The 23,885-nt window shown below is 44.2% G+C and overlaps 1 protein-coding gene across 1 annotated transcript in view; it reads left to right on the plus strand.

Annotated features, from left to right (window-relative positions):
- The window catches only part of RP1 (RP1 axonemal microtubule associated), a 141,814-nt gene that overhangs the window by 17,832 nt on the left and 100,097 nt on the right, over positions 1-23,885 (plus strand). The window contains exons 8-12 of the mRNA XM_064170616.1: positions 2,272-2,426; positions 6,906-6,964; positions 7,300-7,344; positions 11,273-11,436; positions 19,615-19,837. Of these exons, the coding sequence (XP_064026686.1) occupies positions 2,272-2,426; positions 6,906-6,964; positions 7,300-7,344; positions 11,273-11,436; positions 19,615-19,837 (646 nt within the window). The remainder of the gene's footprint in view (positions 1-2,271; positions 2,427-6,905; positions 6,965-7,299; positions 7,345-11,272; positions 11,437-19,614; positions 19,838-23,885) is intronic.

Raw genomic sequence — 23,885 nt, forward strand, 5'->3', positions numbered from 1 at the left:
AATTACCTCTGATCTCCTCCATGAGTAAAATATACACCAATCCTAATTTTCTGCACTACTGTACGGATGACTTTCAGGAACTATTGAATTTAATCTCAGGCCTGCCACTAGCCCCTTTACGACCTTCTATTAAGCCTTCTTCTTCCTTTGTAAGCTATTGAGCATTAACATTTGTGTGTCTAAAACTTGGCACTGAGCTGTTAGTGGAATTACATTACATTATTTAATTACATTACTTAATTACAAAATTAAAAGCAGTATCTAAAATGCTAAGTATAAAAATAACCCACTGGGAAACTTTAGAGAAATTTATACTAATTGTTTTTCTTTTATATATATATATATATATATATAAAATGCCATGACTAATGTATTAAATATAAAGTTCTATTCCAGTTGAAATTCAGAATTTAAGTGGTGTATTCTGGTGGGAATTATTCTAACCATATTATTTATACAGGGGCTAAGGGGAGGTGGTTCAAAGTGCACTTTGTTATGGAAATGGGTCAATAGAATCACAGAATTTCTTAGGTTAAAAAGACCTTCAAGATCATCGAGTCAAATCATTAGTTTCACACTGACAAGCCCTGCACTAAACCAAATCCCTCAGCACAACATCTAATCACTATGAATCGCTGTGGTTGGAAAGGACCACCAGGATCATCCAGTCCAAACCAGACAGTGGATTGCATGGAGCAGCAGAGCATGCCTGGGATCTATCATTTTATGGCACAGTGCTGACTTGAACAAGGTCATTTCATCCTGGCACTGATCTGCTACATGATACTGGGCACACCACTTGAAAAGCTGCCCTGAGTTATCACCTTTTGTATGCTCCTGGTTTGCTCCACACCCAGTTATAACTTTTCTCAACAACCACAGCTGTAGCTGAGGTTTGTTCAAAGAGAATTCTGCTCTGCTCATAGTAAGCTCTTTGAAATGCTAAATATGCCAATAAATTAACCCCTCTGTTTCTCAGCTGAGCACCCAAACTACTTTCCTGACAGCTTTTGGCAATAATGTCTCTGCTTCAGCTATCCAGGTAAAATGAAATATTACACAGATGGCCTTTCAGAAAACAGATTTCAGCATTTGCAGAAAACTGGGATATTATGGGAAAAGTGCAAAAGTGAAGTCACTGGGGAAATCAGTTCTGCTTCACTGCACTGTTTGGGTGGTTGAGGTAAATAATGCAGAGAGTCATCTAGATAATGAAGATAAAAAGAAGTATTTAAAAGCTGCAGTCCTGCCTGTGCATAATTTGAGGCAGGGATGCTTCAGAGAGAATAGCTTATGATCATATATTACAGAAGGATCATATATATATATGCACAAGGGGGAACTAAAATTGCACAGGCAGCCTCATTTCTGCCATTTAGTAAGGATTGAGAACTTTACAGATATAAATTTTCCAGTGTAATCTTTTCATTCATTATTTCCCCTTTTATTTTGAAGTGTGACCTAGACTGTTACAGCCAGAGAGACAAAGCTTTATGCTTCTGGCTGTGGCAGAGAATCACCAACCCGAACCTTTCACCTGATCAGCTTCATGCTCTTGTGACAATAAACTTAGAATCAACCAGGTTGGAAGAGACCTCCAAGATCATCCAGTCCAACCTAGCACCCAGCCCTAGACAGTCAACCAGACCATGGCACTAAGTGCCTCATCCAGGCTTGGCTTCAACACCTCCAGGGATGGCAATTCCACCACCTCCCTGGGCAACCCATTCCAATGGCAAATCACAGGAATGACCACTGTAATCAATGGAACTTGGCCACTGTAAGATCAAGCCTAAATGAGGAATAAGGGGAAAGTTGAATATAAGGTTTTGATCTCTCCCAGCAGAACAAAATGTAAACAGAGGAGGTCAGAACATAAGGAGAAAAAGATGTCAAAGTCTGTATTCTCAATAAGTATCAACAAAGAAAACCATGGCTTTAACTTGTGTGTGCCTAGAAGAATAAATGCAAGTGGTAAGGGATTGAAACAGAAGTAAGGCACTGTGCAGTGTTTGGGATGATGGCTGAACCCCCAGCTTGGCTGGCATTGTTACTGCAGTCTGATTTCAGTTGTGTTTTCTCACTCACTCTGATACATGATCAAGAGGCATCTCACTTTTCAGATCCAAACACTAAACGCATCCCAGCTGCCGTCAGGAACAACAGGAACCTTTGCTTATCGTGGGAGTCAATCAGGCTGTTTGAACCGCTTCAACGTTCAGACTGACTGGGTGGTGACCCTTGCAGAGCGCTGTCTCCTCTCTCTTCCAGGTCAGCGCTTTTGGAGTGGAAGCTGTGTCCCTTGGAAAGCTGCAGAAGGTGCTGTTGCGCTGCGAGGCTAATGCCAAGTCCCAGCATTGGTACTGTGACAAAGTCCTTGTTAGAGAAGCTGAGAGCAACTCGGAATACGTTTTCAGTTGTGAAAGGTAGTATTTATAACCGTGCTCTTAAATGTATATCTCTAACTCTATTCCACCTAGCAGTGTAGTGAGTGTGAGTTTTCCAGGGAAAGACAAATGGATTATTTTGGAGTTTCATACAATCAGCAAAATATGTTGTTCCAGAAGAGATTACTTGAGTTTCATGGTCCACAACAGAGGCTAAGTGCTTATTTTGTGGCTGTGTTACTAGATTGCACAGTGCAGCTTTAGCACACAAGGACCAGTGCTCAAAGTGTGGCTTGGCTACTCAGGAAGGAAAGAGAAAGAACACAAAGATGGCCTCGATTGAATGTCTTTCTAAGTGGAAAGGAAAAGAAGTCTGTCGCTCCATGAACAGCACTGCTAGAGACACAGATGTGATGCCTGTGGTTGTTTCATTTATGTTGTTTTAAAGGAGCATCTTAAAAGTCAGTTAATAAATGCTGAGTTTTGCATGTCAGGAAAAACGTGGTGGTTATCCTACATCTGGCATTTCCATGTCTGCAGTCTATCTTGTGAGTATATTCATCTTTGGAGTGAAATGTGGTGCCCAGGCCTATGGTTTAAGGTGGATCTTATAGAGTAGGGTTCTAGGTTGGACTTAGTGATCCTGAGGGGCTTTGCCAACCTGCATGTGTCTGTGATTCTGTGAAATGGAGAAAGTCTAAAAGAGAAATGTGAGTGTGTGACAAGGCACTAGAATTAATAATACTTAGCTAATAATAGTTAATCAATTATTTCTAATGAATGCAGGATGCCTGCTTTGTCTGGGTTTTTCATAGCATCAGTCAGGGTTGGAAGGGACAACAAGGATCAGCCAGTTCCAACCTCTCTGTCATGCCCAGGGACACCCTACCCTAGAGCAGGCTGCCCACAGCCTCAGCCAGCCTGGCCTTCAACACCTCCAGCCATGGGGCCTCAACCATCTCCCTGGGCAACCCAGTCCAGCCTCTCACCATTCTCATGCTCAACAACTTCCTCCTCATGTCCTGTCTGAATCTCCCCACCTCCAGCTTTGATCCATTCCCCCAAGTCCTGGCACTCCTTGATAGCCTAAAAAGTCTCTCCCCAGCTTTTTTGTAGCCCCCTCCAGCATCTCCACATCTCTCTTGTAATGGAGGCTCTTAAAATTGGGTGTAGCACTCCAGCTGGGGTCTCAGCAGAGCAGAATAGCGGGGAAGAATCACCTCCCTGGCCCTGCTGGACACACTTCTCTTGATGCATCCCAGAAAGCCAACCAGACCCTGGGCTGCAAGTGCACACTGCTGGCTTATGTTGAGCTTCTCCTCCACCAGCACCCCCAAGTCCCTCTCCTCAGAGCTGCTCTCCAGCCACTCACTGCCCAGCCTGCATTTGTGCTTGGCATTGCCTCCACCCAGATGCAGGACGCTGCATTTGGTCTTGTTGAACCTCGTGAGGTTGGCTTGTGCCCACCTCTGCAGCCTGTCCAGGTCCCTCTGGATGGATCCTTGCTCTCCAGCCTGTCTGCTGCACCACACAGCTTGGTGCTGTCAGCAAACTTGCTGAGGCTGCACTCAGTGTCTCTGTCCATGGCACCCACGAAGATTTTGAACCAGACTGATCCCAGGTCTGATCCCTGAGGGATTCTGCTTGTCACTGGCCTCCACTTGGAATTCTTCTGAATTTGTTGTGGAATCTTGAATAGCTTCTTGCAGCTTTTAGTGTCAGACCCTCTAAAACAGAAATAAAGATGCTCTTATGCCTTGATAAGGCTCTCTAAAGCTGAGCTCATCCTTCAATCAGTAATGTGTTTTTAAATAGTAGTGTAAGACTGAGGATTTCTCTGGATTAGATATAGATGCAGAGCAGCTGTTGTTGCTACCCTTCAAAAAATAATAGATATATAGCTGAATTTTCCTTCTGGAAGTTCAGCAGAGCAATCAGAGCAGCTGCTTACCTCAGCCATGAAAATCATCTCTGTGTCATAGCTGTCCTTCAGTGGATAATGCAACTGAGGGATGATGGATGCCAGAGTATTTTGTTGTATTAATTCTCTGATAATTAACATCAGATGTTGATCAGCAAGAATTATTCAGTGACAGACCCTGTCAAGATGAAAGGGAGAGAATTGGATGGGTTTTTTTTTCATTCCTAACTTACTCATTTGTTCATTTTCATTCATTCAAAAGAAGCTCTGCCACTGAAAATAGGTTGAAATAAGTCACTGGTGGGGGTCAGGGATAGCTTTCATGTTGGCCAAAATGTAAAGCTAAGACAGTGTGCTCTGTTCAAATAAAGGGCAAATTTTTGCTCTTCAGAAATCTAACTTCAACCTCCCAACTCCATTTTATATTGATATTTTATTATCCAGAGTAGGAACAAAATGTTTTCTTATTTAAACCCCCAAAAATCAGCATTTTAATTGACTTAAAAATCAGATATTGATTTCTGAAGGCTCAACAGCTCTCATTGAATCTTAGTTATGCATTAGTTCACAGGCTCACAGGGTATTAGGGGTTGGAGGGGACACAAGGAGATCATGGAGTCCAACCCCCTTGCCAGAGCAGGACCACACAATCTAGCACAGGGCACACAGGAACACATCCAGACAGGCCATGGAAGTCTCCAGGGAAGGAGACTCCACAACCTCTCTGGGGAGACTGTTCCAGTGCTCTGGGACCCTTCCAGTCAAGAAGTTCCCCCTTGTGTTGAGCTGAAACCTGCTGTGCTGCAGCTTCTTTTCCTATCCCAGGGATCAAGTGAGCAGAGCCTGTCCCCCCCTCCCGACCCCCAGCCCTCATATATTTGTAAACATTGATGAAATCCCCTCTCAGTCTTCTCTTCTCCAGACTAAGCAGCCCCAGGTCCCTCATCCTCTCCTCATGAGGCAGTGCATCAGTCCTCTCATCATCCCCATAGCCCTCTGCTGGACCCACTCCAGCAGATCCCTGTCCCTCTTAAACTGGGGATCCCAAAACTGAACTCAATGCTATCAGCATTTATGATTGCAGTAGTTACCTGTGTGGTCAGGTTTTAGCAGAAGTGATAGAAATGAGTAGTTGTATAGTAAGAGAAAATTAATTTCTTAGGGTCTAGTTCTTATATGAACTGATCTGCTAAAAAAAAAGCAACCTTCAGCAGCTACTCTGATCTCAGCCTTGCCTAGGTTATACTGGATTCCCAGCATGCATCAAAGGGCACCAAATGTTTAAGTCATTCCTGGAGTGTCCATGGAATTGAACTGTGTAGTTAGGAAGGGACAATCCAGAAGCTTGCTGAATTTTTGTTTTGATATTTCCTGTAGAAAGCCAGCTGGTTTTTTTTTTTTTTTCACTAGGCAGGAGGAAGTTAAAAGAGCTCTAAATGAAAAGGTTTCCAAATTCTATAGACTAGAGTAACATGACTAAGAGACCCAGTCAGTGTTTGCCTTAACATGGATTTTTTTTTTTTGACTCATTTCTCTCTCCTCAATTTGAGACTATGTCCCCTTGTTCTGTTGCTGGTTGTGTGGGAGAAGAGACCAACCTCACCTGGCTACATCTTGACAGGGTCAGTCACTATTCTTGTATCGGGAGCAGTGTGGGCAGCAGGAAAAGGGAGGTTATTTTTCTCCTGTACTCAGCACTGCTCAGGCCACACTTTGAGTGCTGTGTCCAGTTCTGGGCTCCTCAATTCAAGAGAGATGTTGCAGTACTGGAAGGTGTCCACAGGAGGGCGACAAAGCTGCTGAGGGGCCTGGAGCACAGCCCTGTGAGGAGAGGCTGAGGGAGCTGGGGGTGTGCAGCCTGCAGCAGAGGAGGCTCAGGGCAGAGCTTATTGCTGTCTGCAACTCCCTGCAGGGAGGCTGTAGCCAGGTGGGGTTGGGCTCTGCTGCCAGGCAAGCAGCAACAGAACAAGGGGACACAGTCTCAAGTTGTGCCAGGGGAGGTCTAGGCTGGATGTTAGGAGGAAGTTGTTGGCAGGGAGAGTGATTGGCATTGGAATGGTCTGGCCAGGGAGGTGGTGGAGTTGCCACCCCTGGAGGTGTTGAAGCCAAGCCTGGCTGGGGCACTTAGTGCCATGGTCTGGTTGATTGGTCAGGGCTGGGTGCTAGGTTGGGCTGGGTGAACTTGGAGGTCTCTTCCAACCTGCTTGATTCTATGTTTCTAAACAGTGCAATAAATACAAGTGATACTTAACTCTCAATCCCTAGTGCTGAAAAGGTCTCTGCCATCTTCTTTAGCTGCACAAATAACTTCCCAGTTGTGCCACACGAGTCTCTGACACCATGAACCTTTTACTCTGGCACAAGTACATTTTGCACTTACACAGCCCTTCTGTTTGCACAAATAACTCTTTTGGGTCAGACAGCATCTGCTGTAACATCTATCAAATCAAACACTAACATTTTGGAGGTGCAGATTCCTTGCTCTTTTGTGCATACAGTATGACAATAAGATGTGGGTCATTCAGTTCTGTGGTATTGTGGTAGAGAATAAAATAGTTGATTCCTACCTAATTTCTTATTTTCTTTCTTATTCTTAGGTGGCTTCCATTTATGTCCCAAGGTGAAATTCATTCAGAAATTGAGCTGTACCCTCGAGGTAAGGTTATTGTAACTTCATGATCATAGGAGCAGTAAGTTGTGGGTTTTTTTTTCCCTCTGAACAAATCTATGCTGAATTCACATTCTAAATATCAGAGTTAATGATTTTGTGGCTTCCTTTGCTATATATCTGAGAGAATACACTTTGTGTTTGCACTGTGTAATGGGTATAGGTGATAGAGGGAGAGTAATAAAGGAACAAATGAGAAGGAAAGTTTGCTTGTATTGACTAGAATCACAGAATATCTGTTTCATTTCTACTTTCAAACCTGTTCTTTTAACCTTAAAGGATGAGTCTTTTCTTAACTGCCTTATTTTTAATTCCCCTCCCAGAATTTCAAATAAATCAACAGCTGAAAATGCAAGAAGCAGCAAATGGTAAGAGCTGCTCCAGTCTTCTGTCTTTAATGAAAACTGTTTCTCTCTCAGAACTAATTGCTTTACACATCTATTGCTGTTTCTATTTATTTTAAAACATTAATTAAAGCAGAGTATTTGAGCATTTTAGTAAGCTCTGAACTTCACATTCTAATTTAAGTAATAAATCACTTTGTTTATGCTTTCTTTTTTATTCTGTCAGTTTTATTTCCATAACCTTAATTTTCTGTCTGTTGGAAAATTCCTATTTCCTAGCACTTACTGCTAATCTATCTTAATTTCACTTGTTGAGAGTTAACAGTTTAAACCATGACTCTTCCTTCTGGGCTAGATCTAGACTTTTACTCTCATCATTAGTTTTTAATTAGTTTAGAAAGGGACCTGGGGCTGCTGGTAGATAGTAGCTGAAGATGAGCCAGCAGTGTGCCCAGGTGGCCAGGAGAGCCAATGGCATCCTGGCCTGGATCAGAAGCAGTGTGGCCAGCAGGACAAGGGAGGTTATTCTGTCCTTGTGCTCAGCACTGGTCAGGACACATCTTGAGAGCTGTGTCCAGTTCTGGGCTCCTCAATTCAAGAGAGATGTTGAGGTGCTGGAAGGTGGCCACAGAAGGGCAATGAAGCTGTGAGGGGCCTGGAGCACAGCCCTGTGAGGAGAGGCTGAGGAAGATGGGGGTGTGCAGCCTGCAGCAGAGGAGGCTCAGGGCAGACCTCGTTGCTGTTTACAACTACCTGAAGGGAGGCTGTTGCCAGGTGGGGTTGGTGTCTTCTGCCAGGCAAGCAGCAACAGAACAAGGGGACACAGTCTGAAGTTGTGGCAGGGGAGGTCTAGGCTGGATGTTAGGAGGAAGTTGTTGTCAGAGAGAGTGATTGACATTGGAATGGGCTGCCCAGGGAGGTGGTGGATTTGCCATCCCTGGAGGTGTTGAAGAAAAGCCTGGCTGAGGCACTTAGTGCCATGGTCTGATTGATTGGCTAGGGCTGGGTGCTAGGTTGGACTGGATGATCTCGGAGGTCTCTTCCAACCTGGTTGACTCTATTCTGTTCTAATTTTCTGTTTTGCTTACAATTTCACATTTGTTCATCTTGGCTTTTAATGTTTGTAACTATATAAGGAGTGAGTGCCAGGAGACTGGAGCCAGGCTCTGCTGGGTGATGCCCAGTGGCAGGACAAGGGGCAGTGAGTGGAAGTTCAAGCACATGAGGTTCCATGTGAGGCTGAGGAAGAATTTTTTCCCTGTGAGGGTGAGAGAGCACTGGAACAGGCTGCCCAGGGGGGTTGTGGAGTCTCCCTCTCTGGGGATATTCAAGAACCATCTGGATGTGTTCCTGTGTGATCTGCTCTGGGTGATCCTGCTCTAGCAGTAGGGCTGAACCAGATGATCTTTCAAGGTCCCTTCCAGCCCCTGATATTCTGTGATTCTTTTCTATATTGAAAGACTGCAGTAAGATCTCCCTGAAAGCTTCTTCTCCAAACTGTACTATTTTTTCATTGTGGTAAAGATGTTACATCCCTCTAGTCATTGTCATGATCCTTCTCTCAACCCATTTGAGCTCATCCATGTCTGGTTTGTGCTGAGATTCTCACAGATAGCTACAATGCTGCAGATTAGGTTTTACCAGCATGGAATGCCAGGAAAGAATCACTTCCCTCAACCTGCTGGCCAGGTTTGATCAAACCAGACAAGCTGTTGGTGTTTTCTGAATTCCCAGCTGTGTCTTTATGTGCAGTTTAAAAACACTCTCACCTTCTAAACCCAGGCAGCAGCCAGACCTCAAAAGATTTGGAAAAGAGGAGCTCAAACTTCTGCTCCAGTTCCCTCTTTGTGGAGACAAATGTCTGAGAGATAATGGGGCTAGCCCAGGATAAATACTTCTGTCAGACAATAGGTTTAATTCATGCAGGTATTAGCAGACAGTTGTCTGTTAATAAAGCTGCAGTGTGCACTGTGGCTTTAATTTTCCACTGCAGGCTGCTATTTCATTTAGCGTTCGCCTTGCACAGAATGAATTTAAGTCACTAAGTGGAAGTTGCTTCTTAGAGGCAAAAGCTGCAATCAATAGAGGGGTGGAGAGTGTGTGATCCCAGCCTTTCAGATGCAGAAATGCATTTTCCAATTATGAATTCTTCTCTCTCTCTTTTTCTTTTTTTAAAATAGGATTTCTATTCCTCTGCTTTCAGGTATTTAAATAACCTGTGTGCATTGTGTGCTGGCAGAGATGACATTTTATTATCAGGGAAGCTTTAGAGAAAATAATTTTCTAACGAGTCCTGGTGTTAGGATTTCCTCCAAAATATCTTCTGTTTTCCTCTCTCGTGCTAATCTCAATGTCATTCCTCCATCCAAGCAAACAGAGATGTTGTTGACATGTCACATCGACATCAAATGAGAGGGAATTGTACTTAATTGGGATGCCTTCATGCTTTCCTCTCCCCACCCCCTCTGTTATATTTATTGGCTGTATATGTTGGTGTAAAGGGTTAACCCTCCTGGGGGTGGTCTGAACCTTACCCCAGGTCATAGAATCATAGACTCAATCAGGTTGAAAGAGACCTCCAGGATCATCCAGTCCAACCTAGCACCCAGCCCTAGCCAATCAACTACACCATGGCACTAAGTGCCTCATCCAAGCTTTGCTTCAACACCTCCAGAGACGGCAAATCCACCACCTCCCTGAGCAGCTCATTCCAATGCCAATCACTCTCTCTGCCAACAACTTCCTCCTAACATCCAGCCTAGACCTCCCCTGCCACAACTTGAGGCTGTGTCCCCTTGTTCTGGTGCTGCTTGCCTGGGAGAAGAGCCCAACCCCACCTGGCTACAGCCTCCCTTCAGGGAGTTGCAGACAGCAATGAGGTCTGCCCTGAGCCTCCTCTTCTGCAGGCTGCACCCCCCCAGCTCCCTCAGCCTCTCCTCACAGGGCTGTGCTCCAGGCCCCTCAGCAGCTTTGTCGCCCTCCTGTGGACACCTTCCAGTACTGCAACATCTCTCTTGAATTGAGGAGCCCAGAACTGGACACAGCACTCAAGATGTGGCCTGATCAGTGTTGAGTACAAGGGAAAAATATCCTCCCTTGCCCTACTGTCCACACTGTCCTTCTGACTCCTCCCTGGGGGTGGTCTGAACCTGACCCCAGGTGTAGTGGTTAGCTCACTCCCACTTCCCGTCTATTTCCCCTACAAAACCAGAGGAGCTTCCTGTTTCTCTTTCTCTTTGCCCTCCCTGCCTGCCTGCTAGCACCAGCCTTGTTCCTGCTGCTCTTGTCTTGCCACGTGGCCACTCTACCACACGGTGCACTCCCCTTTCCTGAATCTACCTCCATCCATGGCCATCAGTCTGGTTCTATATATATTTTGTATCTTGTTTCCCTTCCCTATACCCCTTTGTAACTCCCCTTTCCCTAAATACCTTTTATTTATTGAAGTTTTTCTTTTAACCTCCAAACCAAAGCAAGACAATTCTTTGGGTGTTCTACCCCTTGCTCCCCTCTACCTCTAATTCCTTTCTTTCCATAAGGGGGAGAGGGGGAAGCATCCTATTAATGTATTGTTCTGTTAGGTATTTTGAGTCTCTGGGAAGCTTAAATCAGACCAATACAGTTGCTATAATCCAAATTCTGGAGTTTGGGCTTTTTCTGTGGTGACCCACAAGATTATCACTAGAAAGCTCTCTAGGCTCTGTGTTTGTATTTCCAGCTTTAGCACTCTGCAAGCCTCCTAAATCTTTGAAGTTGCACAAGTTGCCTAAGATGAGTGTGGGTGATGTGGTGCTTAGCCAGTCTTCTGTTGCCTCTCCCAGCATCTTTATGTTTTAGGTGCATAGCAGTCACAGTCCCTGGGCTAAACTCTGCTTTTATTTATCTTTCAAGTATGTTTCTGCATATCAGTAACAGTTCTAAAAGCATTTTGTTTTTATTTTTCTCTTTACAGAAGGAGACTGGAAGATTACTGTAGTCACTGGGGATTTGGAAACAGCTGGCACAACAGCAACAGTATCCCTTTATGCTTATGGAGAAAACAAAGCTTCTGGTCCTATTATTTTGGGATCAGGGAAACACCAGCTGTTTAATCCAAGCAGTGAAGATACATTTAAGGTATGGGATGGCTGTTATATAGGCATTGGAGAATTCAAACCAGATGCAAAATAGCTTTTCTCAGAACTGCATCAAAGTGGTAATAGAAAGGACTCTGAGCAAGATGTGAGGATCATTAAGTGTTTCTGAGAAAGCAGCTGACTGTCATGATGGTGAGGTTTGAATCAACAAATGTATGCAGAACAGCATCAAGCAGGCATGCCTCTCAGAGTCTGCCTCATACCTGCATCTGCTTGATGTGCCACTTGGAGCCAGATGGTGTTCATCTTGCAGAAGCAGAAAAACCTTTCTTTGCCTCTTCTTTGTGTTGATCAGGGGAGGTCTAGGCTGGATGTTAGGAGGAATCTCTTCATAGAGAGAGTGATTGACATTCAGGTTGGAAAAGCCCCTCAGGATCACCAAGTTCAGCCATTGTCCCTATTCTACTGGTTGATTCTATGATTCTAATCTCACCACCAAAGCTTCAAGGATGGCCACACTATTCTCAAATCCATTTGCATAACTTTCAGTCGGTGGTGGTCAATGAAGAGAGAAAGAAAAGAACAGGTAAAATAATTTTGCTTCCCTTTTCTATACCTCCCCCTCCCCCCTTAAACAAGTTCACCCTAAACCATATCTCTAAGCACCACAGCCAAATGACTTTTGAGCACATCCAGGGTTGATGACACCACCACCTCCCTGGGCAGCCCATTCCAATGCATGACCACTCTTGCTGGGGAAAAAAATGTTTCCTAATGTCCAGTCTAAGCTTGAGGCCATTCCCTATTGTTCTATCACTATTTACCTGTGAGAAGAGACCTGCAGCAGCCTGTCTGCAATGTCCTTTCAGGTAGCTGTAGACAGCATGAGGTCTCAGCCTCCTCTTGACTAATCAGTACTGTTAAAAAGAATGAGAAAGTTATTAAAACCAATGGTGCTTCTCTATATTGTCCTGAGATGTTGTTGCTCATCCAGAACTTGATTTAGATGTTGCTTGCATGGCTGTATATAGCTGAGGTAACTTCATTAACTTTGGCTATCATTAAGGTGCCTGTAAATCAGATGAAGAATGGGTTGTCCTCCAGTATGGCACAGCTAGAACATAACAAGGCTTTTTATCCTTGGAGGTCTCCATGTAGCACATGAACTTCACTGAAGGTAATTTGCAGTTGTGGGATGATGGGGAGAGGTCTTGTTCCTGAGTGCAGTCTGGGGTTCTGGGCTCTCAAGAGGTAGCTGTGTATAAACAGCGCCATGCTTGCCCTTGTGACTTAGCAATTTTTCCTAGCAGATGGGAAAGTCAGGGATGAACAACAAAGGAATGGAAAGAAAGGGAATTTAAATTTGATAGATTTCCCTTTCTGCTCTGTAATTGTTCCTGCATGTTCAAAGAAGCTACTTCTTGGCTATGGTTTGCTGCTCTGCTTCTATCCAGGCATGGTTTTTAGGGCATAATTTTTCTGTTGAGAGCCATTCCTCCTCCAATGGAGAGATATCAATCTACAATAACTTACAGCTCTCATCACAGCTGTGGTCTGCTTCCTGCATTTTCATCTTGTATCATCCCAGTCCCTGAGCATTTCTCAGTCTTTCCAAACTACTGGTCCTGGCAGTACACTGAGTTGCTCAAGACACCAAAGCTTTAATTGTATTGTAAATTATATTCTCCAGACCCCTGTGCTCTGTATCATCATTCCTTGAAACATGGCAAATTATCTCTTATGAGTACACACACTGTTTGATAAAGAAATTCTCTTTCTAAGCATTCTTTTCATGTTTGGTCATGCCAAATATTCCCTTCTGTGTCAAAGAGAACTAAGCAGAAGACTCAAAGAGTATTATCTTCTCTAACAGCCAGCTCCAATCTCTCAATTTTTATTACTTCAATACAGAATAATTTCATACCTTCAGGTACAAATTCTGCCTTTCTAGTAATAATGAAGTCAGTAAAAGCAGTGACTGCTTCAGTAGATCTGCTTTCAAAACGCTGTGTGCTAACCTTAGCGAGAGCAGCACCTTCTTAACAAGAGTTCTTCCATCTTTTGCTTTGGGAGTTTGCTTCGTTATCAGCTCTGCAATCCCTTTAGAGCAGTGTTGGTCATGCTGATCTCAACATGTTGTCAGGTTTATCTTAAATAGAACTGTATAAAGCTATTAAGAGAGCTAGCTTTTTTCTCTAAGAAATCTTCACAATCTTCACTTTCACCCTAAGTTCTATTTTGTCGTTGGAGGATGTCTTTCTAAGGAAGATAGTTCCACACTTGCAAGCAGGGGACATGGAGCATTCATGATATTTCAGGAGAATTGGAAACTGGAATCCATCTCTGGTGTGAAAATTGCTCTGTGAGCCCATTTCTCTGCCTTTTAAAGCTGGTGTCATCTCCAGTTACACCATTTAAATTTCTTCAGCTGCATAAACACTGCCATAGTCTGTCGGGGCAAAATGCCAGAGAGTAATAGAGGTAGCTAAAAAAGCAGGGCTCCTGCTAATACCTACAGAGATACTTGATCATAAAACTTAATAAATAGTGTTCCTGTCATGAGTTTGTTCAAGTGTTAAGCCCTTTTCCCTTCCAGTTAGCTGTCCCTTGCTTGGAAAGAGTTGTGTTCATCTAGTGCCTTTGTGCTATGCTACATCACATGGAGGCATTAGCAGTTTATTTGTTGTTTTTCATTTGTTTCCCTCCTGTTTAAATAAATATATCAGTGATTTAAATATCAGTGATTTAAAATCAAAGAATCACAGAAATATGCAGGTTGGCAAAGCCCCTCAGGATCACCAGCTCCAACCATTATCTCTACAAAGTTCACCCTAAACCATAGCCCTAAGCACCACATCCAAACCACCTTTAAACACATGCAGGCTGGGTGACTCCATCACCTCCCTGGGCAGCTCATTCCAGTCCCTCACCACTCTGTCTGTGAAAAACTTTTCCCTAATGTCCAATCTAAACCTCCCCAGCCTTGGCTTGAGGCCATTCCCCCTTGTGCTGTCTCCAATGACCTGAGCAGAGCCCAGCAGCAGCCTCTCCACAATGTCTCTTCAGGTAGCTGTAGACAGCAATGAGGTCTGCCCTCAGCCTCCTCTGTTTCAAACTAACCATCCTCAGCTCCCTTAGTTGCTCCTCATATGATTTATTCTCCAGACCCTTCCCCAGTTTTGTTGCCCTCCCCTGGACCTGCTCCAGCAATTCCACATCTCTTGTACTGCGGTGCCTAAAACTAAACACGAGGTGTGGCCTCACCAAAGCCAAGTACAAGGGCACAATTACCTCCCTACTGCTGACCACAGCATTTTAATCCCAGCCAGAATGCCATTGGTCTTCTTGGCTGCCTGGGCACACTGCTGGCTCATATTCATCTCCTTTCTATTACAACCCCCAGATCCCTTTCTGCCAGGCAGCTCTCCAGCCACACTGCACAAGACTTCCTTCCTTTAGAATCAGCCCTATGGACTGTCAGAATCTGTCAAGTTTTACCACGTGTCTTTAATTCCTGCACTCATTTGATTTTTTTTTTATCAGTCAAAGCTGAGATCTCTAAAGTAAAATGAGAAGCAGCGAGGAGAAAACCCAATGTTATAAAAATAGGTTGAAACAAATCCATTTTCATGCTTTTCTTACCATTGTTCAAGTAAAAAAAGCCTGTAATGAGCTCAGTGAGAACTCTTTCTGAGTGAGAAACTGGAGAAGTGACCACATGCACTAAAATAACTACCCACTCTCTTAACCATGCGACTGGCAGTGCCCCAAAACTGGGCTTAGCGCCTGGCCTGCTATTTTCCAGCTGTCCTGCTTGCCATGATGACCGTTTTGGACCAGATGCATTTAGTCAGATACACTTAAGGCAGCATAAACCAGTCATACTCTTAGCTTTAACTCCACTTGAAACTGTCCATCTCTCAACAAAATTTATTTGATAACAACGTGAACTTCATTCCTCACTGAGATAAAGACAGGGGTGCATAAAATAATCTCCATCAGCTACAGGCTCTGCATGAAGCAAAATTTGGCTTGTTTCAAGCAAGCAACATAGAAGGATTATAAAGAAGTCAGGGTGTTGAAGAGAAGCACAATCCATCTCATCTTCAAGGAAGGAAAGCAATTGATCATGGCGTTACCTGTGCAGCCATTCTGCAGGGTGGATTCTATATACATGTTATGTGTGCTTTTCTCTTTTAAGGTGTTGTGAGAGAACTTTCTGCTCCATTTCAGGTTTAATCTTTCGTATCTATACACTTTTTTTCCCCCCACCCAATGGCAACACAAGTCTGAGATGAATACATATTAAAACCCCCTGTCTGGCTCTCTTGACACAGTCCTCTCTACCTGGCTATCTTGTTTGTTTAGCCTTGGTGTAGGCTTCAGGTGGCTGTTTTGGGAGTTGTTCTCTTCTGACAGGCAAGCAGCAACAGAACAAGGGGACACAGCCTCAAGTTGTGCCAGGGGAGGTCTAGGCTGGATGTTAGGAGGAAGCTCTTGCCAGAGAGAGTGATTTGCATTGGAGTGGGCTGCCCAGGGAGGTGGTGGAGTCACCATCCCTGGAGGTGTCCAAGCAAAGCCTGGCTGGGGCACTTAGTGCCATGGTCTGGTTGATTGTCTAGGGCTGGGTGCTAGATTGGGCTGGATAATCTTGGAGGTCTCTTCCAAGCTGGTTGATTCTATGATTCTTCAAGTGGAACACTGAAACAGGTTGCTCAGGGAGGTAGTTGAGACCCCATCCCTGGAGGTATTCAAGGTCAGGGTTGACAAAGCTCTGAGAAACCTAATCCAGTGAAGGATGACCCTGATGACTGCAGGGTGATTGGACTAGATGACCTTTGGAGGTCCCTTCCAACACAAACCATTCTATTATTCTAAGGTGGCAAAAATACCCCAAGCTATCTCTCAACACTATTGTTTAGTAGGTAACAATAATGTGACATTTCTTTTCTCTAATTAACATGGGAACAGATAACTGATGTCTATCTTAGAGTGTAGTAGCACATTGTTAGTCTGTACTGGAAGGTCAAGTGAGTATTGACACAGGACTAGCTACAGGATGAAAAGAGCTTGAGTGGATTGGAAAATGGAGTGTTTAACCATTGCTGTGCAGTAAGCAATACTTGTTTACTCGTGTTTGTGGTCAGAGAATATAAGAACTGAAGGAAAAAATACTAACAATTTTTGCATTGCCTTTAATCCTACTCCTTACATGCCTGTGTCCCCTTTCTCCATGAGGCTCTTCAGTTTCTATGACACTTAAGCACCTGTGACCTAGTCTAATTCTTGACTTAGCCTATAAGCATGCAAGCCTGGCCACAATTAACAAATTGGGCTGAATTCAGACATGTAGATAATGCAAGCACCCTGGGTGGACCCTGAGTACTTTACTGGCACATTACTTACGGTATTCTTGGCAGCGTGTACCAGCTGCCTGCTCGCAATTAAAGAACATCTTCTGCTGCTGAAGATTTCTCCATTATAGGCAGCAGTTAAACTGATGCAGTCAATGATTTCTCTTGCTTTTGGGAATGCAGCTGCTGCACATGATTTCTCTGAAATTCTGTTAATGAGATGATTTTACTTGAAATTAATAACTGTCTGTCAAGCACAGCCTCTGGTGATAGCATTAGAGATTGGGATTTTGGTGTAGCTGTTGACTTATCCGAACGATTGTCATGCTAGCCTGAGCTTATTTCAAGGAGATTGGAGGATATTTTCTGCACAACAGGAAAGCAGTGCCATTATTTTGCTTATTCCAGTATATAAAAGAGAAATGGAGTAATTTACATATATTCTTCCCATCCTTTTACCAAAGCATCTTTCCTCTGAATTGTCTTTTCTTAAGCTGAGGAACTCTTACTTTGCTTTTCACTTATTTAAACATCTCAAGTACCTGAAAATAGGTCGTGCTGTTTTCACTCAAGATATCATAGGTAGGGACTGAAAAGAGTATTTGCCTAGCCCATTTAGCAAAGGAAATAAAGTTCAGTCCTTGCATCCTTTTTTAGGATCTTGCTGATAAACCTGGCTTTCAACTTGTGCTTGGAGACAAGTTGGAAAAGATGGGATTTGTTAAGCTTCAGTTTGAAACAGTCAGGCCAAGTTTTCTAATGAAATTGTTTAATGAAAATGTTGCTTTTGCTTGTACAAAAACCACCACCAAAAGAAAAGCTGCTGATAGGCTTTCTGCTATTCAGATTCTTGCCTTAATTTCCACTCAAGAATAAACATGTTTGTTTTTTTTTTTTCTTTTCTGGTTGTTTGTGGGGTTGGTTGGTTTGTTTGTTTGTTTGCTTGCTTGTTCATTTGTTTTTCTCCAAGAACATCCATAAAATACAGTCCTGTTCAGACTTTTATACCACCGGCATATGTCATCATAACATCCTAAGAGACAGAGTTGTGCCAGGCTTGCTTCAAGGATGCAAGGCAGTGATGATCAGTTAGGCTCTTCTGTGACAGTCCTCACGAGCAAGAAATGTCAGTGTTACACCAGACTGTAGTAAGGCACCTCAACAAAAGAGTATGACAGGAGTATGTTTCCAGTGTCTCTGACACCTCCCAGCTCCACAGAGAAAAGGAACATACCTTGCAGTCTTCATTAGCACAGAACATTGAAGGAGAAAGTCTCACTCTGAAACAGACAGAACATGAGCCAGCAGTATGCCCAGGTGGCCAGGAGAGCCAATGGTATCCTGGCCTGGATCAGGAACAGTGTGGCCAGTAGGATAAGGGAGGTTACTCTGCCCTTGTACACAACACTGGTCAGGCCACCCCTTGAGTGCTGTGTCCAGTTCTGGGCTCCTCAGTTCAAGAGAGATGTTGAGATGTGGAAGGTGTCCACAGGACGGCGACAAAGCTGCTGAGGGGCCTGGAGCACAGCCCTGTGAGGAGAGGCTGAGGGAGCTGGGGGGGTGCAGCCTGCAGCAGAGGAGGCTCAGGGCAGAGCTCATTGCTGCCTGCAGCTGCCTGCAGGGAGGCTGTAGCCAGGTGGGGTTGGGCTCTTCTGCCAGGCAAGCAGCAACAGAACAAGGGGGCACAGTCTCAAGTTGTGCCAGGGCAGGTCTAGTCTGGATGTTAGGAGGAAGTTGTTGGCAGAGAGAGTGATTGGCATTGGAATGAGCTGCCCAGGGAGGTGGTGGAGTTGCCATTCCTGGAGGTGTTCAAGCAAAGCTTGGATGAGGCACTTAGTGTTATGGTCTGGTTGATTGGCCAGGGCTGGATGATGGATGGACTGGATGATCTTGGAGGTCTCTTCCAACCTGGTTGATTCTATGACTTACTAATACTACCTTCCAGAACAGACACAATAAACCCCCAAACACACACAAATCTGAGCTCATCCTTCATGGTGATTCAGGTCACTGAGGCAATGTTGATGCTGTTCATCAGTCTGGTTTTTGTTTTGATGCTAAAAAACACAAAATTAGTGCAATGGTAAAAGAAGCAGCTATTTTCTCTTCTCTTTTTCCTCTGTGTTTTGTTTTTGTTTTGTTTTTCCCACCTCAATATCACGAGCTTTCAAATGCACCACTAAAATAGAAAGTGCTTAACCCTGCTTTTGTGTTTAGGTCCCTGCTGTTAGAAATGCTCAGAAAACTTCTGCAGCCTAAAGACCAAAGTGGCTTTTCTTAGAGGGCTGTGGAGTTCAATGTGACATAATCATGTTTTATTGTTTAAATTTGCTGCAGTGTGGCATTACACTTAAAGAAATGGCTAACTCTGACACCAATGCACATAAAAATAGAAGACAAAGAGAAAAGTGAGCCATAGCAGGCTGGTAAGTGGCAGGAATAGTTAATAGGGCTCTGCTGATGGCAACTGTATGGACTGCAAAATACTTTATTTCATGCAGCAATGACTGAAGTTATTTCTGCTTGTTAAAGTATTTGTCTAGAAATAGAGATTTACACTTGAACACCACAGACTTGGCTCCGTAAAGAGATTTAAAACCAGACTGGATTATTTAAGCCCTTTAGTCACTTTAAACAATAGGGTCCTGAAGTCAATAAAATTACACTTGCAGCCTGCTCCGTATGCTTTTGCTTGATAGCTTTGGGATTCGTTGTATATGGAGGCTTCATTTGCTAAACCACTCCATTACTCTCAGTTATGTTAGCTCCCCATTTCGTTTGCACACTCAGCCTAAGAAGGATTGCTAAAAAACATCATTGTTGTGTGTTATTAAAGCCCAGGATGTTTTATTTTGCCTTTACAGGTTAATCTTGGAGATCTTGGGCAGCTGTACAAAATCCGCATCGGCCATGACAACGCTGGAAGTGATCCCAGCTGGTACTTGAAGCGACTCAGGCTTAAAAGAGCAGTCCCTCTTTCGGATGAGATCTGTCTGCCCATGGAGTGTTGGCTTGCAGAAGACAAAGGTGAAGGTGATACGTGGAAGGAAGTGGCGATAAGGAGCCCTGGACTGGAGCTTTTGCCAAGTACGTGCTCAGTATTTTAGACCATGTGTTCATTGGCCAGATCCTAGAATACAATCAGAGAATCATTGAGCCCTGAGATCAGTGGCATCCTGATCTGGGTCAGCAACAGTGTGGCCAGTAGGATAAGGGAGGTTTTTCTTCCCCTTTCCTCAATACTGGACAGGCCACACCTTGAGTACTGTGTCCAGTTCTGGGCTTCTCAATTGAAGAGACATGCTGAGATACTAGCAGGTGTCCAGAGAAGGGCAACAAAGCTGCTGAGGGGCCTGGAGCACAGCCCTGTGAGGAGAGGCTGAGGGAGCTGGGGGTGTGCAGCCTACAGAAGAGGAGGCTCAGGGCAGAGCTCATTGCTGTTGTTGATCTCTTCTGCCAGGCAAGCAGCAACAGAACAAGGGGACACAGTCTCAAGTTGTGTCAGGGGAGGTCTAGGCTGGATGTTAGGAGGAAGTTGTTGGCAGAGAGTGATTGGCATTGGAATGGGCTGCCCAGGGAGGTGGTGGAGTTGCTATCCCTGGAGGTGTTGAAGAAAATCCTGTATGATGCACTTAGTGCCATGGTGTAGTTGATTGTCTAGGGCTGGGTGCTAGGTTGGACTGGATGATCTTGGAAGTCTCTTCCAACCTGGTTGATTCTATTGTCTAGACCAACCATTAACCCAGCACAACCATGCCCATCAAACCATGTCAAAATGTGCTATGTCTACAAGTTTTTTTAATACCCCCAGGGATGGTGACTCCACCACCTTCCTGGGCAGCCTGTTCCTATGCTTGGCCACTGTTTGTGAGTATATGGCAGCTTTTCATGTTTCTTCCAAGGCAGGCTGCCTAATAGCCAGCATGAGCACGAAACAATCTCCTCCAGATCTTTTCTAGTTCCACAGAAGTGGGAAGTGATAATTTCAGCACATTTCTTTCCCCAAACCAGAATAACAACTGTGGCCAGGGCATGTTACCCCTACAAAATTACTGGTTTCTCCAAGTGCCTCTAAAGCTCTGACAAATTCTGCTCTTCAGAGGAGTATATCCTACAGGAAATCAAGGCATTATCAAGGTGTATAATGGGATGTGACACCTGGTTGCTTTCAGCAACTTTGATATCATCCTTTCTAATGCTGCATGAAACATTCTCCACCAGAAATCCATGATCTGAATCATCACACACGTGTTTTCCAAATCAGACTGAAGTCACAGGCATTCACACAGAAATTGTTAGCTGCAGGGTGGCACTTTGGTACTTCAAAGTTTGCCACAGCTTTGACGCACTTTGTCCTCTTCAAGTGAAGCAGGAAATAAGCCCATCACAGAAAGTTATTATTTAACAACTCCTGGACCTCTACAAAGGAGTAAGGAGCCAGGCTAATCATTTAGCATGATGGGGTAGTTAATGTAAAGAGAGTTCTCTAAAGGAAGAGGATGACGGTGACAGCTGATAGACAATGGCAGGTCTTGTAGAGATAGGTGCTGTCCCTCAGGCAAACTCCATTCAAAACAAAACAGTGCCTGTTGCATGGAATCAGTGATTTCACATTAAAAAGGGTCATTATGCACTTAGTGACAATCAGATCATTGCAGAAGAAAACATCAAACCAGTGAAAAAGAATTCTGTGACAAAGCCATCAAGGCTTGGTGGGATGTGAATGTTTTTGATGGGTTTGAAGGCCAAAGGGGACTACTGATCTCTATGGCAGAGGCCAGAAGATGCTGAGAGACACGTCTGTGCCAGCTCACACTACCCATCTGCTCTTTCTTTCTTTTCAAAATTATTCTGCCCAGTACAGTGACTTCAAGAAGTGATTTCACAAACTGGCACTGCTCAGGATGAACCAGGCCCTAATTATCATTCTCTTACACGTTATGAGGAGTGTTCACTTATATATCTTTAGAATATTGCTCCTAACAGCAATAGTGAGGATTAGAAACTGCAAACCATAATTGTAATTGCAATGTCTTCAACTGATAGTGGGTTTGCATTATTGTAGCTTCTCCAATAATAAGTGAGCCTCTTTTGAGGGACATAGTCCCTCTTAACGACCATCAGCCATTAAGAAATCATCTCCTTTTAGCCTTAACCTTGCACCAATATGTACCTTTACCCTTCTACCAAATGCCCTTTGTGCAATCTGTGTAGTGAGCACCAAGTGATAAAACCACGTGACAGGTTCCTTTCTGCTGTTCAGCAGATGAAGCCAAGAGGACTGGTTCATCCAGGTGGGCATGTCATCTGGAATAAAGGCAGAACCTGCAGCAGCACTGTGCAGCGCCACTCAATGCCTCAGATTGTCAGCGTTAAGGGAAGGCTGAATAGTAGCGCTTAGACAACATTAGTGTTGTGTGGTGCTTACCAGCTCTCCAGGTTGTCTGTTCTTTGGCCACTGTGTCTGTTTCCTCATCCAGTGCTCTCTAGCAGCCTGAAAGGACTGAAGAGCTTAGTGCAAAAAATCCCTTACATGTGTTCATAGAATCATAGAATCAACCAGGTTGGGAAGAGACCTCCAAGCTCATCCAGTCCAACCTAGCACCCAGCCCTAGACAATCAACCAGACCATGGCACTAAGTGCCCCAGCCAGGATTTTCTTCAACACCTCCAGGAACGGTGCCTCCACCACCTCCCTGGGCAGCCCATTCCAATGCCAATCACTCTCTCTGCCAGGAACTACCTCCTAACATCCAGCCTAGACCTCCCCTGCCACAACTTGAGACTGTGTCCCCTATGTTCTGTTGCTGCTTGCCTGGCAGAAGAGACCAACCCCACCTGGCTACAACCTCCCTTCAGGAAGCTGTAGACTTCACAGTGAAGTTCCCATGGGCTGGCTGCCAGTTTGTGGCAAGATTGTTATTGTGTTCCTGCAACATATCATCTGGTTTGGTTTCATCAAAAATTCTTCCAGCTTTTTGCTCTAAAATCATTCCATGCTGCAAACCAGACTGAAGGAAGGAAGGCCAACCAGGAGATTCAGCTCCTCAATTCAAGCTAATGTGCTGTTGTAGGCACCCAGTGTCTTTATGCTCAGACAGCTGTAATGCAGAGGAAGCTTATCTAATGTACTTTGAGTCATAACTGATAAGTATATTCATGTTGAATTCATCTGCTCTTAGCTAGAGTTCTAAAATAATGGCTGTACCTCTCTTGTAGTAAAACTACTTTGAAAAGAACTGGCAATGGGACAGTAATTTATATGAAGTCAGCAGAAAGTTTTTCTGCAGTAGAAAAATCTAATTTTCTTATTCATAGAATTATTGAGATTGGGAAAGAGCTCTGAGATCTTCAAGTCCAACCTTCATGCAACATCACCATGCCCGCTAAGCAACGACCCAAAGTGCCATGTTTCTTCAACACCTCCAGGGATAGTGACTTCACCACCTCCCTGGGCAGCCTGTTCCAATGCTGATCACTCTTTCAGGGAAGAATTTTTTCCTAATATCCAACTTAAACCTTCTCTGACACAACTTGAGGCCAATTACTTCTCACCAGTAAATTCTTATTTAAGTCTATTAGGATTATTTTCTACTCCTCCTCTTGAAACATATCAAAATATTAACTGAGTCTTTAATGCAAAGCATCCTGCAATGCTTGCTTAGTGTTTATATTTCCCAAAGGAAAATGTCATAAGTCACTGAATTTTGTACAGTGTTTCTTCAGAAGGAAGGGAGAATGATGTACTCTGTTTGCAAACTGGGGCCAAGCTAACTCTTGTTGATTGCAAATGATCAAAAGTACACCAACTCCCTGTGCTGGAAGTGCTGATTCAGGAGGCCAGAATAAGCTGACTGGAAAAAGAAAGAAAATATTTTCTGACTTGAATTCTTGTGCCCTTAGTTTTATGCCTGTAAGTTCATAGAATCAGTCAGGGTTGGACGGGACCACAAGGACCATCTAGTTCTAACCCCACTGCCATGGGCAGGGACACCCTATCCTAGAGTCGGCTGCCCACAGCCTCAGCCAGCCTGGCCTTAAACACCTCCAGCCATGGGGCCTCAACCACCTCCCTGGGCAACCCAGTCCAGCCTCTCACCACTCTCATGCTCAACAACTTCCTCCTCGTGTCCAG

This window comes from Pogoniulus pusillus, chromosome 34 (assembly GCF_015220805.1).
Source record: "Pogoniulus pusillus isolate bPogPus1 chromosome 34, bPogPus1.pri, whole genome shotgun sequence".
In the NCBI taxonomy this organism is placed as follows: domain Eukaryota; kingdom Metazoa; phylum Chordata; class Aves; order Piciformes; family Lybiidae; genus Pogoniulus; species Pogoniulus pusillus.